Genomic DNA, 17,305 nt, shown 5'->3' with positions numbered 1-17,305 from the left:
AAATTTGCTCCCATTTTATAGATTCATTAACAGGTTTATTGATTGCTATTAATTGTTTGGAATTGGATTAAAAAAAACATTACAAAATATGTAAAACAATTAAAAGGTGGCAACACAATTTAAATTTAAGTCTAGTTAATTAAGTTGAGATGACAGAGCATAAAAATGAATGTATTGCTTTTTTGATCTGATTAAAAAGCTCTTGATTTGTTTTTATGATCCATTAAATGACCAAAGTAAAATGAAATGAAATTTAAATAAGTTAATAGTTTTTTTAGGTTTAAATTGCATTGATTTGCACTAATGAGATCAAATTGTTTTGAACGACATCTTCTAGATCTCACTGATTAACCAGAAGATTTGTTTGTTTCTTTACTTTCACTTCATTTTCTTGACCAATGGTCAAACCATTTGTGGGGTTGGGGCTTAGGTATGAGACTTTTAAGAGGTTTGATCCATTTTCTTGCTTTTCGTCATTAACAATTTAATTTGACTGGTGTAAATTTAATTGATTGTGCTTCCAGTGGCTGTAAATGGTTGACCAATTGATTGTGGGCATAACTTCAGATTCCAGAATTATAATAAAATTTGTGTTCGACAATCAAGTGAAATGTCCTCGTCGATGATTTCTGATGAACAATCAAAAAACAATTGAATATGTTTTCATTTTTATAGCTTTTTCCTGTAACAAAAATTACGAAAGAAAAGTAATTAACAATCAACAATTTACAAGGATAAACTACTGTTTTTTGTTTTGAATAATCAACTTACAATTTACTTTTTCCATTGACTATGAAAAGCTTTCAATTATTGACATAACCATTGTTATTTCCTGTTCCCATCGTCAGTTGATGTTTTTAATTGTTTTTTTTGTCGTCATAATTATTATGCCTCTTGAGTTTGTCATCAATTGGCTTGAATGTAGCACAATCAGCTTCAGGTAAATATTTCCATCTGATAGATCAATGTACCAAAGATCACAAGGTCGACAATTGGGTAAAGACAAAATTTAGAGCATTTTGTAAACTGGATCTTAATTGCTGACATGGTTGAAGAATCAGATACAATTCATATTGATTTATGGTTGAATTGATTATCAGCAATATCCTCGAATCTTTTGGAAACTGTGGTCAATCCGAATTGGTCCTTGATGTGGTATTTAGATGAAACAATTACCTTGGCTTATTATACAGTCACTTCCATAAATATAAATTAAGTTGAAAAATCCATGTACATGATTCTTGGGTCGATTAATTAGTAGTTACATTTTCTTATCAATGGTATTCATTAGAATGATATTATTTGGCACGGTGGATATAGAATTGGATTTATATGTATAGATTAAGAGAGATTTATCATTTAGAGGAACCATCGGGTAAACTTGTATTATGTTGTTGTTGATTGGATAAATTTGGTGCTGGTCGACATTGTTTACAAGCTTCATCATAGGAAGGAGGTGGTTCATCAAAACAACTCATTTCGTAAGATTTATGAGAAGATAATTCATTATGACGAGATGAAATTCGAGCTGCATCTCCACTTCCTCCTCCTTCTATACCATTTCTCATATTTCTAGTTGATTCTCTTCCTTCTCTGTTCAATGTATTTGCCCCATTTTCAGCAAGTCTCATCTGAGTGTTTGTATCTTGGCATATAGATGAATCCATTTCTCCATTTGACTTTTCATAACAAACACAATGGTACAAAAAGGCTAAACAACAGGGAATACTAATGAGAAGACCAATGAAAAGCAGGATAAACCATAAGGCAGCCGATGATAACATGGTGTATAGAACATTGAAACTTGACCTTTGTGAGATTGAAAAGTGCATACACTTCATCAGGTAGGGATCATAAGTGTAATTGGCAATACAATTACACAGATTGGATTCACAGAAAGAATAGTTATCTGAATAGATACATTCTTGGTCAGATGAACATTTATCACCATGAGATTTATTACGTTTACATTGATGAGGACCAACAATTACAGGAGTTTCTGGTCTACACCGACAAATTTTATCATCATCACAATAAATGTGAATATTGGGAGGCCAACAAAGATCAAATAATGCACAAGGTTGACCGATATGAGCTTCCAGGGAAGGAACCTTTTCGAGAAGGATGACAAAGAGAACACATAAAACAGGTAATGAAATGGCACTAACACAATTAAATCTAGAACTTTTTAAATTGTACATGTTGGTAATTAAAAGGAACCTAGAAATCAGTCATGAAATCAGTCGTGAAAGTAAACAAAAAGCTGAAAGTTGAGCTTTTGATTTGTAATAAACAAAAGACAAAGGGGAGGATCATAAGTGGATCGAAAAGAAGAGGGAAATAGAAAATCAGATTGTTCGGAAATAGAATCATTTTAATTTCTTTTTGGATTCTTTTCGATTCGAATTGAATTGATTGGAATTTTTTATCATTAAGACGATTTGATTATCGCAATTTGTTTTCGAGTCGATTGGTTAGAGAGAGAGATTAGTGAGAATAGTGAGAATATCGAATGAAATTATTCATTAGATTTATCTTTTTCTATGGAGAATTAAATCATTTCAAATTCTCCGCATTTTTTTCATTTGTTTTGACCAAAACACCAATTTTACTTAAATATAAGAGGTCTGATTATATTAAAGAATTATAAACATGATAATGATTGATTGGTGATTATTGAATTAGTTATTGGTGGTCAATGGGTCACTTGGCGGACTAAACAATACCGAGCCGATTCCCTGGACAATTAGGAAACAAATCGCAATTGGATCAACTCGTGGTCTTAATCATCTTCACGCTAATTCATTTATCCATCGAGATATAAAAAGTGCTAATATTTTATTAGATTACAATTGGAATCCAAAGATTAGTGATTTTGGATTGTCTCGGTTTAATTATTCATCATCTTCTTCAACACAATCAACTTCATTTTCAACCAATTTCACCTCCACAATCATTGGCACATCGATTTACATGGCACCGGAATCATTTCGAGGACAATTAACTACGAAAATGGACATTTACTCGTTTGGTATTGTCTTGTTAGAACTCGTAACGGGATTAAGTCCATCCATATCCTTTCATGGTCCTAATCAGTGATCGATATTGATTCTAATGATGATTTAACAGTTGATTTGGTTGAACCAATTATTGATCCTAAGGCTGGTCAATTGGATCTCAATGTGGCAATGGCGATTATTAAATTGTCTCGAAACTCAACTGAATATGATAAAAAAGACAGACCAACTATTGAATTGATTTTAAATCATCTCGATAAATTGTTATGATCAAAAGAAAGTCAATATACCGTATTAATGAAGTTCCTCGTAGGCTCCTTTGCTGACCAGTCGACAATACTCAGGATCAAAGTTGAGATTATCTTTGATGTATTGAACTGGAACTTCTGGAAATTTTTTCTGTAGATAATTTATATCCAAGTTCGGAAATCGCCTCAAATATTGCTGAACTAAACTGTGTTTAATTTTTAAATGTGCAATCAGGGCGTTTCGTCTTCTCTCTCTATAAGCACGTGCAAAATTCAAAGTATCTGCACTTGACCAAGGGCCAAATACTTTTCTCCAATTTGGACTCGCTCTAAATGGTTTATAATGTTCGTAAATTGGTTGCCTAAAAAGTAAAAATAAAAAGAAAGAAAAGTAATTATGAGAAACATGAGCAAAAACGAGATCATTCGTATAAATTGTGAGTAACAAATGAATGAATACGTACCATCGCCATCGGCCAAATTGATCTAATCTGAATGCCATTGATCTTTCGCTTGTGGCATTTTCACCTACTTCTAATTGGAAGTAAGCTTTGTTTCGCTCTCTGACAATTTTCTCCAAATTTTCCATCGATTCTTCAACCTTTTCTATCCTCTCTTCGGAAGGAAATACATGTCCTTCCGCTTTACATGCTTCTTGCATAGTCAGCAACCTATTTTTTTCTTTATATAAGACGAACCATAATTTATGTAGATCGCTATTAGATTTAATCCTCAATTCTTCTTGACGCCAAGAACGACCTGAAATAAGAATAAAATTAAATATAATATTAGAAAAGTAAATTTAATTGAATGTCAAACAACGAATCTTACCTACTCTCACCACATTTTCTCCCCAATTTTCTTCTTTATCAAAAAATTCGTTCAAACAGGGTAAATTTGTTTTCCAACAATCGCCATTATCCTTTTTTATTGATGTTAATGGTTCAGTCGATGGATTAATTTTTGCTGATGAAGAGATTAATTTGGATTCCTGACTTGAATCGATAGAGTCACTTGCACGTTGAACCAAAGTGATGGACAAATTATGATGACCAGGTAAACATGGAGTCAACCTTCGAAATAGAGTGAACCGGGCTAAGGAAAAATTCAACATTATACATGAAATGCACAAATCAAAGTGAGAATAAAAGTAAATTTAATTAATATAAAGATTCAATTAATTCAATATAAAAAATGAAGCAAAATTTTTGTTTTGATTTCAAATCAATGAAGAGTAAAAGTCTCTCCAGGTAACGACATCTATTGGAGGAAAAGTTAATTCTTCACATGGTTCAAGTTGCGATTCTATTGAGATTTTTTCTCAATTTTGCCTTCAAAAAGATTAATTTTTACCTGAGAAACTTATAATTAGTTAACTCATGTATAATTGTGCTCAAGTAGTTGATAACCATTGTTAGTTTTAAGTTTTGTGATTGGTTTTCTTTTGTTAGAAAGACGAATTCACCGAATGTTCCCTCGAAATAAATTGTGGAAATAAATCAAATCTGGTTAGTATTTAATTGTTACCAAAAAATGAATCCAATTTTAATGATTATTTACATTGATTTTCCAGAAACAATTAACTCCCAATCAAGTTAATCAACTCGATATTGTTCAATCGACAGACGTTTTCAATTCATTGCCATTAAATGAAGGTGGATACAAATTGGGTGAAGGTGCTTATGGAATTGTTTATTTGGGCCGAGATAAACCGATCGCAATTAAATGTGTTCGAGATGAATATGGTAAACAATTTATTCGTGAATTAGATGTTCTAACTCGATTTAGTCACGAAAATCTATTAGCTTTACTTGGAATCGCTTGTGAGGGTAATAATTTATGCCTCTTTTATGAATATATGGTCAATGGTTCACTTGGCGATCGATTGATTTGTCTAAATAATACCGAACCGATTCCCTGGACAATTAGGAAACAAATCGCAATTGGATCGGCTCGTGGTCTTAATCATCTTCACGCTAATTCATTTATCCATCGAGATATAAAAAGTGCTAATATTTTATTAGATTACAATTGGAATCCAGGAATTGGACAGACCAACTATTGCATTGATTTTAAATCATCTCAATCAATTGTGATGATCAATAGAAAGTCAATATTTTATATTACTTTGATCACCACAAGAGGACAACCAACAACATTTAACAAATTGTGTGTTGATATAGAGGAAGTTGATTGTTGCAAATGATTTAATCGATGCTGTCAGACTATAAAATGATATGACAACCAAATTGTTAATCATTAGTTATAATCATTATATTTTAATTGTCTAATGATGTTAATTGTGTTAATTATGTGTCCGATCTGAAAGATGTGAGATTAATTAATTAGATATTAGAAATTTAATCAATATCTTTCGTCGCCAATCTTACAAACCGAATGAAAACTTTTCTTGGAAATCAAAAGTTCATTTGATTGATTGTCGATTGTTGGGTGAATCGAGTGTCCATTTAATGACTGATTGTAATGTCACCATATAAATATCGTGAGTTCAATGAACAAGACGAAGTTATCAAAACCCGTTGGAGACAATGGTTGGTTCAAAAAACGACGAGAGAAGCGACAACCGACCTGATGAACAAGGTCGAAAATTGGGGATTCGTTGGTTATGCACTACACGTAAGGCGTTTTTTCCTCTTCTTTATTTCTTTCTTATCGCAACTCCGTTAACGTGCTTGGGAATCGCTGGTTGGTTGACCTTCGCCTTTGTTTCGAACCCAATCAACTATGAAAATTTGTACAACTCTGTGATCATCGGCATTTGGACAATCGTTTGATTATATTAACTATAACTCGTTATTTTAAATCCAATTTTGTATATTAGTTGATTCGATGATTGGATTTACATTTGACAGCAAAGTTTGACAAATGTTATTGCTCATTTAGTTGTGTGATGGTATTGAATCAAAAAACAGCAGCTTTCATTTTCTCTGGTTTTGATGATTTAGTCACTAAAATCAAAGTAAATTCGGATCTCGACTGTTGTTGTAGAATGATGAAATTGATGATTGTGATAATGGTGAATATTGAGACAGAGAGGGAAAGGAAAAGAAGATGGAATTGATGATGAAGATGATGAAGTCGTTGCTGCCAAAAATTATTTCTTGTCTTCTTCGTAAACCAATGCCAACCAGGGTGTAATGTCAACTTCTTTATCGTCGAAATATTTAATATAGTCACTGGCCTATTGCAATTAAAAGAGTAAAAAATTAATCAATCAATATGAGGATAATTAGCAAATTGAAAAACAATCAAAGCAAATCAGCTTGTAAGTGAATTCGAGTGGAATTGAAATCTTGATTAACTGTGAGTTAGAAATCAATGCCAATAAATGTAGCTAATTGTTTCTCAAAACTGAGGTAACATGTCACAGAATTTGAAGAGAGAAACTTACCAATAGCTCTTTATATTTTGGCCTTGCTCTAAAATCTTTAATTAAACTGTTGCAACGAAAAGGAAGAAAAAAAAACAAATTAGACAATCCCAAGAATAAATTTTCTATTCAATAAGATAATCACCATGAGTCGATAAATTGTCGTAATTGTGGCATAAAGTTACCATCTTCAGGTAACCTTGGCGGTGGGGCGATCATAACTTTGGTTAGTACTTCGAAATCTGTTTGACAGCCTGGATAAGGATTCTCACCGGTGGCAAGTTCTAATAAAGTTATTCCCAGACTCCAGATATCGGCTCTTACGTCATAAGAAGGCTCTGGAGGTTCAATTCTTTCAGGCTAAAATCAAAGAGAAAGAAATGAAATATAATTAGCATTAAAACATTACAATCGAAAGCAATCAACTCACCGCCATATAAGCGGCACAACCCGCTTGTCTTGTTCTCGCCTTGGAGTTAACTAGTTTTCCACTGATCCCAAAGTCACACAGTTTGACATCACCTTTCATATTAATCAAAATATTGGAGGGTTTAACATCACGATGAATTACATCATGTTTCTCTTTCAAGTAATTCAAGGCTTTCACAGTCTGATGAAGAAATAGAAAACAGAATGATGAGTATTAATGATGATCGGAAATGATATTAATCCATGAAGTGAATAACTTACGGCGACTGCAACTGCACCGAGAACATCTTCAGGTACACCTCGTTTCTTATTCTTCGGATTTTCATCATCTGTTTGTGGATTTAACTTCTTAAGAAGCTTTTCAAAGCAAGTGGTCATTCTTTCCATACAGATCCATACTTCTGAATTGCATATCAAATAACCGTAGCATTGGACAATATATTTACAAGACGAACATTTTAAAAGAACATCTAAATCCATAGCTATTCGTTTGGTTTCCTCGTCATTGCCGCTTCGTCGCATTTGCTGGTAATAGTAAAAATCGCAGGTGAGATATGAGAACAGGTGAGAGGAAGAAAAAGAAAGAAAGAAAGAGAAATAATTGTTAGAATTGATTTGTATTTGTTGTTACCGAAACATAAACAATCAATTGTAGACAGAGATTTTCAGTCATTAAAGAACGAAACATTGATTGGCAGAATAATTAATATGTGACAGTAATTAAGTTAATGATTATTGTTTTGTTTTTCTCTTTTCATTAAACCACTTTCATTTCCTCTGTCGATTTCTTCTGTCTAATGAGGATATTAACAGCAAATAAATGTCAATTAAACCCTATGGAATGTCAGCTGAAGAGTTGTATTAGTATGTACTTGATGCGAGTGAAATAATGATAAGCTAAAAACGAAATAATCAAATTATATTATATGATTTGCAATTGATTTCAAACGCGCTCTTTTCACTCTATCCCGTGATCTAATTATCTGATATTGATGATCCCCTTTCATTCATCAGATAAGATGGAAAACAAAAACCACACAAGGTTGATTATCGTTGAAAAGGTTAAATTGGTACCTCTTTACATGAGAGAGAGAGAGAGAGAAAGAAAAAAATGAATGAGAAATTTTCCATCAATGAAAGGAAAAAATTTTTCATTTTCTTTTCTCACTTCTTTTTATTTAGTTCTTGTGGAGATGTGACAATTTTAATGACGATTTATTATCCGGCTTACCTTGACTGCGACTATTGTTCCTGATTCTTTGTGTTTCATTTCAGTTACTTGACCACAAGAGCCAAAACCAAGATCACAGATAAACTCTAGATCCTCCATTTCACATTTATAAGTCTAAAAGTGATAGAGAAAGAAAAAGAATTGATAAAAACAAAGAAACAATTAGAAATTGGAAAACATTGAAAAGCAAAACAAAAATGATAGATTAATATATAGATCAAAGCTATTATCTAATGATGATGTCGATGATGGAATCCCTTTCATTATATTTCCATAGAATTGTTTATAAACATTGTTTTATTCACAACACAGGAGGTCGATTGATTATAATGGGTGATGATAAATTATTATTACCTTTCCGTTAACTTGAAGTGTACAATTTCTGGTGAATCGATCACTTAAATTTGGCTTATTTGTGGATCTAGATGAAGATGAAATATTCAACGGAGTGGAAGGATCACTTGTAAATAGAAGGGGTTTTGGTTGTTTCATTGGTCGAGATGGTGAGCTGGTCCTACCTGAGGCTCTACCATTTGCTCCGTAATAATTGGTGTCAATGGGTAAGGCCCGAATTCGAGGTCGAGGACTTAAACAGTGAGCGGCCATAATACTATCATTCTCTAGTCTATGGCACGCGTTTTCTTTTTTAACTTGTAGATCTAATCTCATGAGTTTCTGGGAAACTGATTCAAGCGATTGCATTTTGTATATTTATTTACTTTTTATATGATGATGATGATGGTGATGATGAATTATTTAACACCAATGAGAAAAACACTGTGATGAAGGTGGAAGTTTAGAAAAACAGAGAGAGGGAGAGAATAGGGTTGGTAGAATTGTGTAAATAGGGAGATAAAGATGAAAGAGATAGAGGGTGAGAATTAATGATGAAACAGAGAAAAGAATGATTAAAAAATGAACAAGGAGAGAGAAAAGAAAGGAAAGAGAGAGAGAAGAGAAAGAAAAGAGAAAGAGGTTTCAATATTAAGGATCAATCTCTTGTTTTCAGCTTTTTTGCTCCTCGTTCAACAGAAAACAAACAAACACTTGTTGTTAAAATGGTTCGATTGATGTAACCCTTTCAATCAGTTGATCTGAGAATAGTTGAGTATAGATATTAGATTAACAGTATAGAATTACTGTAATTAAAAAAGAGAAAAACCAATCAATTAGTTTAATTGATTTAGAAACAAATTAAAAAAGATTCACTCAAGTCACAATTACAGAATCATTCAGTGGCTCCGAACGCTGATTTATCAGCTCTTCAGTGAATCTACCGGCTCGTTGGCTCGAAAATGGATTAAACCAAATAAATTCATTTATCGAATATTCATTAATTAGGGATTCGGTTTGATTAATTGTTTTCGAATGAGAATTTCAATGAGATACTTATTTTCTCCTGTTAATATTCATCAATTCATTGATTAGCTGAGTTGGAGATTCGTGGAATTTGATTTTGCCGCTTTAACGAATTACTAACAAACAATCAGGTGAATGAAAACCTTTTATTTGGAGAAAGAGAAAAGGTAAACCAATAGATGTCACTCCTTAGCTCTCTTTCTCAGTTTGACTTGAATCGTTTTCGATCAGATCGATTCTAATTTGATCGCATTTCTTTTGATAATTATTGTTAATCTGGTACATTTATTATCGACGGTTACTCCGTCATTCTGGCTTTTCAGTCAGAACACGATGATCATGGCCTTTGTTGTATTCGCACTCAACTCAAATAAACTCTTGAGACAGTTGTTTGTCTAATCGGGACCAAAAGCCGATCAACGAGACTCATTCAAATCTTTTCGACATTGTAAATTAACTTTATCTACGAATTTAAAAGTGAGTCATTGACAATCAACAACTCGAACAATTAATTTCTAATCACAATTTAATCTCAGTTATTAGCGACCTGTGAACGAATGAATATCAATCGGATCGGCTTCAGTCTCGGTGGTATTTGTACCTTAGATTCAAAGACTTTCCTATTGGTCAGTTAACATTTTTTCTCGTTAATTAGTAACAATTAACAACTTTCACTTGATTAACTATCGAATACAATTAATTTCTAATAACAGTATCTCCTCGAAAACGCTGGACTGATGCTAATGTTCATGGACATTTACGCGTTTGGTATTGTCTTGTTAGAACTCGTAACGGGATTAAGTCCATTCGATGAGATATAGAGAGCATATATAGAGTCACTTGCACGTTGAACCAAAGTGATGGACAAATTATGATGACCAGGTAAACATGAAGTGAACCTCCGAAATCGAGTGAACCGGGTTAAGGGCAAATTCAACATTATAAATAAAATGAACAAATTAAAATGAGAGCAAAAGTATAATCAAAGTGTAAAGATTTAATTACTAAATTTCATATTAGAAACATAAGCCTTTTCTTAACTTCTCAGAGATGAAACTCTAATCTACATAAATTTCCATCAAAATTTTCAACTCGATCTGAATCTTGATGGCAAACATCTACTTCGACATACACAACCTTCGAATCAATAAATTTCTCTTCCAATTTAAAAAGACACTCATTGCTGATTTCTCCATCACCAAGCACCTTGTTGATCAGAGGTTCCGTTTCCACACAATCAAATAAAGGAAGAAGCCTTCCTTTTACCATCAAAAGCATCTCCCTGGCCTCCATCTTTTGTCGGAAAACTCGAGTGACCTCCATAACAACACGGATTCCACCATCACAATCCTCCAAATGATAGTCTATGATGTCCTCTTCTAATTGACCATTTGGTAAAGCGATAATCATTTTAAAAAAATCAGAAAAGATGTTTTCTCCGTTCAATAGATAGAAATACACAAAGTAATTCAGAGACGACTTAACATTTGAAACAATAGGCATTTTTATATCTTTAATTGAACTTTTAACAATTAAATCCAAAACAAGGAATCTAAAGATCAACAAACAAAACTTTTGAAAGAATAAAAGTCCCTTAAGGTAACGACATCTATCGGAAGTTTAAAGAAAAGTTAATTCTTCCCATGGTTCAAGTTGCGATTCTATTGAGATTTTTTCTCAATTTTGCCTTCAAAAAGATTAATTTTTACCTGAGAAACTTATAATTAGTTAACTCGTGAATGATTGTGCTCAATTAGTTGACCAGTTTAATAACCATTGATAGTTTTAGTTTTCTTTTGTTAGAAAGACAAATTAACCGCCTGTCTCCTTGATTAGTAGATTATTAAGAAACAAAGTTAAACCAGTTTTATTGTTGTTTAATTTCAATTAACTTGGAAATCAAGTTTCCTTTTAATTGTTGTGAAAACTTTAATTGTTCAGAAATAAACATTAGCTTGTTTATTAACCTTTCTACTTCTAATGATACTAATCATTCAACTCTAAATGAATGTGAGTACTTTTTGTTTACCATCAGTTGCTAATCAATAACAACAATCTACTAACCCAAACAAACAACAACCTTAATTGTTTAGTTACCTGTAAACATTATTGTCTTCCTATCATATTTGTCATCATAATCATAATCATCGTCTTCCGGTGTAATTCAAATGGAAGCCAATACTGAGATTCGTCATCTTCGTCCTTGTGATCGTCGTTGTTTAATTGAAATGTTAGATTCTGGTGATCATTGGAAACAATTAGCTTCCATTTTACCGAAACCCGATTGTAATGAAGGCTATTTAATTACTAGTAAGATGATCCAATTGTTGGAAAATCACAAGAATCAAATTAACGGATCTCCAACTCGAGCTCTTCTTGATTATTGGGGTACATATGGACGAAAACGAGCAACAATTAAGGATCTAATTGATAATTTAATTACTTGTAAATTATATCAAGCAGCTGATTACGTTTCAATTAAACTTTTGAATGAAGGTCCAGTGATTAGAGACTCTGATAAGTTAGATGACCAAACAATTAACAAAAACGGTAAACAATTAAACGACAAAGTTCAAACAGATTGTGGAAATGAATCAAATCTGGTTAGTATTTAATTGTTAACAAAAAATGAATACAACTTTAATGATTATTTCCATTGATTTTCCAGAAACAATTAACTTCCAATCAAGTTAATCAACTCGATGTTGTTCAATCAACTGACGTAACATCATTTAGTCTTGATGACAATTCACTTAATTGTCAAGTTAAATTAATGTTGGAACGAGATTCAGGAATTAAAAAATATTCTTACAATCAACTTAACCAAAGTACCAACAATTTCAATTCATTGCCATTAAATGAAGGTGGATACAAATTGGGTGAAGGTGCTTATGGTATTGTTTATTTGGGCCGAGACAATTGCTTGGGAAAACCGATCGCAATTAAATGTGTTCGAGATGAATATGGTAAACAATTTATTCGTGAATTAGATGTTCTAACTCGATTTAGTCACGAAAATCTATTAGCTTTACTTGGGATCGCTTGTGATGGTAACAATTTATGCCTCGTTTATGAATATATGGTCAATGGGTCACTTGGCGATCGATTGATTTGTCTAAATAATACCGAACCGATTCCCTGGACAATTAGGAAACAAATCGCAATTGGATCGGCTCGTGGTCTTAATCATCTTCACGCCAATTCATTTATCCATCGAGATATAAAAAGTGCTAATATTTTATTAGATTACAATTGGAATCCAAAGATTGGTGATTTTGGATTGTCTCGATTTAATTATTCATCATCTTCTTCAACACAATCAACTTCCTTTTCAACCAATTTCACCTCCACAATCATTGGCACATCGATTTACATGGCACCGGAATCATTTCGAGGACAATTAACTACGAAAATGGACATTTACTCGTTTGGTATTGTCTTGTTAGAACTTGTAACGGGATTAAGTCCATTCGACGAGAATCGTGAAGGAGGTGATATCCTTTCATGGTCACAATCAGTGATCGATATTGATTCTAATGATGATTTAACAGTTGATTTGGTTGAATCAATTATTGATCCTAAGGCTGGTCAATGGGATCTCAATGTTGCAATGTCCATTATTAAATTGTCTCGACAATCAACTGAATATGATAAAAAAGACAGACCAACTATTGAATTGATTTTAAATCATCTCAATCAATTGTGATTATCAATAGAAAGTCAATTTTTTATATTTTAAACTTGATTAACTAATTAAATGTTTCTTTGATCACCACAAGAGGACATACCAACAACATTTAACAAATTGTGTGTTGATATAGAGGAAGTTGATTGTTGCAAATGATTTAATCAATCTCGTTTTAATTGATCAAGTGACTTGACAGTAATTCACAAAATTAATGATTTCTATTGAAATTTTCATCAATCAAATTTTTCGTTTCAATAAATTGTTTCAATTACCTGACAATTAGTACAAATTAGTGTCTCCCTCTATTGAAGTAATTTATTCAGTTAATCTGATTAATTGAACAATCAAATTTAGAGCGATTAAGATATTAATTAACGAGATGTTTATAATTACCAATGGTCTCTTGATCTAATTGATTATTTTCACCTTTAATTGTTCAGATACAATTTCTTTATCATTAGTCAGCTGATTAGTCTTTTAATGATAATATCGCATGATTTTAATCAGCTAAATTAGTGGAACTTAATTAGCAATATACATCGTGAGTTGATTTAATTAAGAAGTTATTTTCAGACTAATTTTTTGTCGCACAAGAGACTCGAAAATGATATGACAATTAAATTGTTAATCATTAGTTATAATCATTATATTGTAATTGTCTAATGAGTTAATTGTGTTAATTATGTGTCCGATCTGAAAGATGTGAGATTAATTAATTAGATATTAGAAAGTTAATCAATATCTTTCATCGCCAATCTTACAAACAGAATGAAAACTTTTATTGGAAATCAAAAGTTCATTTGATTGATTGTCGATTGTTGAGTGAATCGAATGTCCATTTAATATCTAATTGTAATGTCGCCATATAAATATCGTGAGTTCAATGAACAAGACGAAGTTATCGAAACCCGTTGGAGACAATGGTTGGTTCAAAAAACGACGAGAGAAGCGACAACCGACCTGATGAACAAGGTCGAGAGGTTGGGGATTCGTTGGTTATGCACAATAAGCGGATTCGCACAGATCGAACCAATATCGAAAGGTCGTTACTTGTTCGAACTTTTTCTCGACTGTGTTGGTGCTATTACGATATTAAGAGGTTTCTTCGTGATCGTTATACCTTACGATTCAGTTCGAATCGCTTTGGGTGATCTATTCATTGGTTCGCAGGCTCATGCGATTCAGAACATGTTGATTACTTTTCTACTGATACTTTCGTGTGGTCTAAGGTACCTTTCGTTTTTAAGTGAAAGTCGAGGTCGAATGGAAACGTTCAGAATATATGATGGCCTAAGATCGACTAAATTTGACCATAAACAGTTCATGTTAACACCCGCTGATTGTTCACACATACGTAAGGCGTTTTTTCCTCTTCTTTATTTCTTTCTTATCGCAACTCCGTTAACGTGCTTGGGAATCGCTGGTTGGTTGACCTTTGCCTTCGTTTCGAACCCAATCAACTACGAAAATTTGTACAACTCTGTGATCATCGGCATTTGGACAATCGTAATTTCTGGTACATTTACTATCGACGCTTATCCCTCATTCTGGCATTTCAGTCAGAACACAATGATCATGGCCTTTGTTGCATTCGCTCTCAACTCAAATAAACTCTTTGGACAATTGTTGGTCAAATCGGGACCAAAAGCCGATCAACGAGACCTATTCAAATATTTTCGACAGCAAAATAAGATCTACAATTTAATCAATTCGTCGACTGTGGATTTGGGTAAAATTTTATTCTACGGAGTAATTGTTGTCTCAAGTTACTCTGATTTCGCCATGTTTGTTGGCTTTTTCATAGGAACGGGAAGTGATCTCTTCGATACGATCATCTCCTCCATAGGAATCATGGCCTTTAGTGCGATAGTCGCTCTCAATATCCTCGCAGCTTTAACAGTCGCCAAGGTAAACACCAAAATAATTAAAAAGAAATTTCCAATTCTAATTCAGTTAATCATCTTTATCGATTTAAAACTTTTCCAATCAAAACTTAATCAGGTTTCATTGTGCCATTCGGTTAACTATCAGATCGCTCGACGTTGTAAATTAACTTTATCTACGAATTTAAAAGTGAGTCATTGACAATCAACAACTCGAACAATTAATTTCTAATCAAAATTTAATCTCAGTTATTAGCGACCTGTGAACGAATGAATATCAATCGGATCGGCTTCAGTCTCGGTGGTATTTGTACCTTAGATTCAAAGACTTTCCTATTGGTCAGTTAACATTTTTTCTCGTTAATTAGTAACAATTAACAATGTTCGCTTGATTAACTATCGAATACAATTAACTTTTAATTACAGTATCTCCTCGAAAACGCTGGACTGATGCTAATGTTCATCACCAATTTCAATAAATCAAAGTGATTAATCAACTTGATTGAGTTGGAAGAAAATTAAATCGGATAAAAATGGAGACCAACAATTAATTACGATTCTTTATGGTTAACAATTAAAACTAATTGTTATTAGTTGTTAATCACAACTATTAGTTGAAACTATTGGGAAAAAAAATTCACCTTCCATTAAATTGTTATTGTAATGAAAGTTAATTGTCTTTACCAATTTTAGTAATTAACCTTTACGATTAAATCAATCAAATTGATTATTATTGTTCATCCAATGTTAATGGTGGATCAGCAATTTACACATTCGTAAATTGTTAGCTATTAATTAATTGTTTACAAAACGATTGAAATGTAATAACAATTAACAGAAACAATTGAAAAAGTGAAACTCTTGTCATTTTGATTAGTAATTAATTTGATTATTGTGGTTAAAAGGTTGACAGTTGATTTGATTGTCTATTCACAATCAACTCTAAATTGATTTTTATTTCTTGTTTTCATCAATTAAATTGTCACACAGAAAATTTAATGCAAATGATTAACTTTATGGTGAAAACGATAACGATAACAATTAAATTCATTACAAAATGAGTCTGATCATCATCATGATAATAATCATTTTCCTGTTAATTGTAATCGTTAATTATCATAGTCATAAACGACAATAATTCACTTGAAAGTGAATTCAAATTAAATCACTGGTTAACTAATTGTGAGATCAAACATTAACCATTAGCTTTGTAAATTGTAGTTGAAGAGAAACAATTAAATGGATTAACAATTGATTCTCGATCATTTTTAAATAATCATCCTTTTCCTGGTTAAATTGAATTTACTGTTTTCTGTATCAATCATTGGTATCATTTGGTAGTTAATTAAAACCAGTGATGCGCTAATTAAGTATATTAATTACTCTGATAGTGAATTAAATTTACCAATAATTATCATGTTGCCAGTAACATGAAAATTGGATCGTAACAATTGGTATTTATTACTAATAACAAATCTTTTGTCTGATTTATCATAATCAGAGATTTTTTAATCAATTAGAGTCAATGATAATCAACAATAATTTGGATTCTCTCTCTCTCTTTCTCTAAGCAATTAGAATTGTAGATCAATTGTAAAGACAAAAAATGGTGACAATTTGATTTTTGCTTTGAGAGATTGAGATTAATTTTAACCGAATATTGATAAGGAAAAAAAATCAATGGTCAATTCACAAGGGATCTCACCAATCAATGAACTAGATTAATTAAACCGACGATAATTAGTGTTGAAATTTGTAAAAAATCAACTGATTGTTTACAATGTTTAAACTAATTATTCTTAAAACCTTCTTAGGCCTAAGCAATACAAGTAAGATGATGTTTCCAATTTTCAATGTACAGTAAGTTAATTGTTGTTAACCTGTTGGGTTTTTCTGTTGATTAAACAGACAATAATTAACCCAATGGTGTTGGTGACAAGATATTAGTTTTGTGATTAAATGAGCTGACAATTATCATGATGATGATTAGTTAACAGTTGTCAGTGTAAACCATTGACTATCAACATGAAACATGAAACACACTTTTGGTAAACATGAA

At 32.2% G+C, this 17,305-nt stretch overlaps 7 protein-coding genes across 9 annotated transcripts; 4 read left to right on the top strand and 3 right to left on the bottom strand.

Annotated features, from left to right (window-relative positions):
* Positions 1-13: 13 nt before the first annotated feature.
* On the bottom strand, positions 14-2,292 carry LOC128392322 (uncharacterized). Its single transcript, XM_053352328.1, has 2 exons — positions 772-2,292; positions 14-682 (listed from the first exon to the last, which is right to left on the bottom strand). Exon 1 carries the CDS (start codon positions 2,199-2,201, stop codon positions 1,356-1,358), a length of 846 nt encoding a protein of 281 aa, XP_053208303.1. The 5' UTR covers positions 2,202-2,292; the 3' UTR covers positions 14-682; positions 772-1,355.
* Positions 2,293-3,079: 787 nt separating this feature from the next.
* LOC128392321 (39S ribosomal protein L47, mitochondrial-like) lies at positions 3,080-4,503 on the bottom strand. 2 transcript variants are annotated; one of them, XM_053352326.1, is made up of 4 exons: positions 4,097-4,501; positions 3,730-4,024; positions 3,308-3,627; positions 3,080-3,219 (listed from the first exon to the last, which is right to left on the bottom strand). In XM_053352326.1, exons 1-3 carry the CDS (start codon positions 4,377-4,379, stop codon positions 3,312-3,314), a joined length of 894 nt encoding a protein of 297 aa, XP_053208301.1. In that variant the 5' UTR covers positions 4,380-4,501; the 3' UTR covers positions 3,080-3,219; positions 3,308-3,311. The 2 variants fall into 2 exon arrangements, with proteins under 2 accessions (XP_053208301.1, XP_053208302.1); XM_053352327.1 differs by having other exon boundaries at positions 3,107-3,246; positions 4,097-4,503.
* A 141-nt stretch (positions 4,504-4,644) lies between these two features.
* On the top strand, positions 4,645-10,815 carry LOC128392483 (interleukin-1 receptor-associated kinase 4-like). Its single transcript, XM_053352510.1, has 4 exons — positions 4,645-4,678; positions 4,828-5,465; positions 10,212-10,301; positions 10,389-10,815. The coding sequence occupies exons 1-4, from the start codon at positions 4,645-4,647 to the stop codon at positions 10,494-10,496; spliced, it is 870 nt and encodes a 289-aa protein (XP_053208485.1). The 3' UTR covers positions 10,497-10,815.
* On the bottom strand, positions 5,515-9,553 carry LOC128392319 (dual specificity mitogen-activated protein kinase kinase 7-like). Its single transcript, XM_053352324.1, has 7 exons — positions 8,671-9,553; positions 8,317-8,430; positions 7,347-7,610; positions 7,087-7,266; positions 6,802-7,016; positions 6,678-6,723; positions 5,515-6,467 (listed from the first exon to the last, which is right to left on the bottom strand). Exons 1-7 carry the CDS (start codon positions 9,016-9,018, stop codon positions 6,381-6,383), a joined length of 1,254 nt encoding a protein of 417 aa, XP_053208299.1. The 5' UTR covers positions 9,019-9,553; the 3' UTR covers positions 5,515-6,380.
* Positions 10,816-11,472: 657 nt separating the features above from the next.
* LOC128392316 (interleukin-1 receptor-associated kinase 4-like) lies at positions 11,473-13,634 on the top strand. Its single transcript, XM_053352322.1, has 2 exons — positions 11,473-12,278; positions 12,344-13,634. The coding sequence occupies exons 1-2, from the start codon at positions 11,844-11,846 to the stop codon at positions 13,379-13,381; spliced, it is 1,473 nt and encodes a 490-aa protein (XP_053208297.1). The 5' UTR covers positions 11,473-11,843; the 3' UTR covers positions 13,382-13,634.
* Positions 13,635-14,035: 401 nt separating this feature from the next.
* LOC128392482 (uncharacterized) lies at positions 14,036-15,209 on the top strand. Its single transcript, XM_053352509.1, has 2 exons — positions 14,036-15,128; positions 15,178-15,209. The coding sequence occupies exons 1-2, from the start codon at positions 14,219-14,221 to the stop codon at positions 15,207-15,209; spliced, it is 942 nt and encodes a 313-aa protein (XP_053208484.1). The 5' UTR covers positions 14,036-14,218.
* LOC128392324 (uncharacterized) lies at positions 15,153-16,302 on the top strand. 2 transcript variants are annotated; one of them, XM_053352331.1, is made up of 4 exons: positions 15,153-15,271; positions 15,365-15,436; positions 15,496-15,585; positions 15,673-16,302. In XM_053352331.1, exons 1-4 carry the CDS (start codon positions 15,215-15,217, stop codon positions 15,733-15,735), a joined length of 282 nt encoding a protein of 93 aa, XP_053208306.1. In that variant the 5' UTR covers positions 15,153-15,214; the 3' UTR covers positions 15,736-16,302. The 2 variants fall into 2 exon arrangements, with proteins under 2 accessions (XP_053208306.1, XP_053208305.1); XM_053352330.1 differs by having other exon boundaries at positions 15,153-15,436.
* The last annotated feature ends 1,003 nt before the right edge of the window (positions 16,303-17,305 follow it).

Source organism: Panonychus citri, unplaced genomic scaffold (assembly GCF_014898815.1).
Source record: "Panonychus citri isolate SS breed McGregor unplaced genomic scaffold, ASM1489881v1 Contig00136, whole genome shotgun sequence".
NCBI classification, from domain to species: Eukaryota; Metazoa; Arthropoda; class Arachnida; order Trombidiformes; family Tetranychidae; genus Panonychus; species Panonychus citri.
Note: the sequence above shows the minus strand (reverse complement) of the source record. Positions and strands in the feature narration are given on the sequence as shown.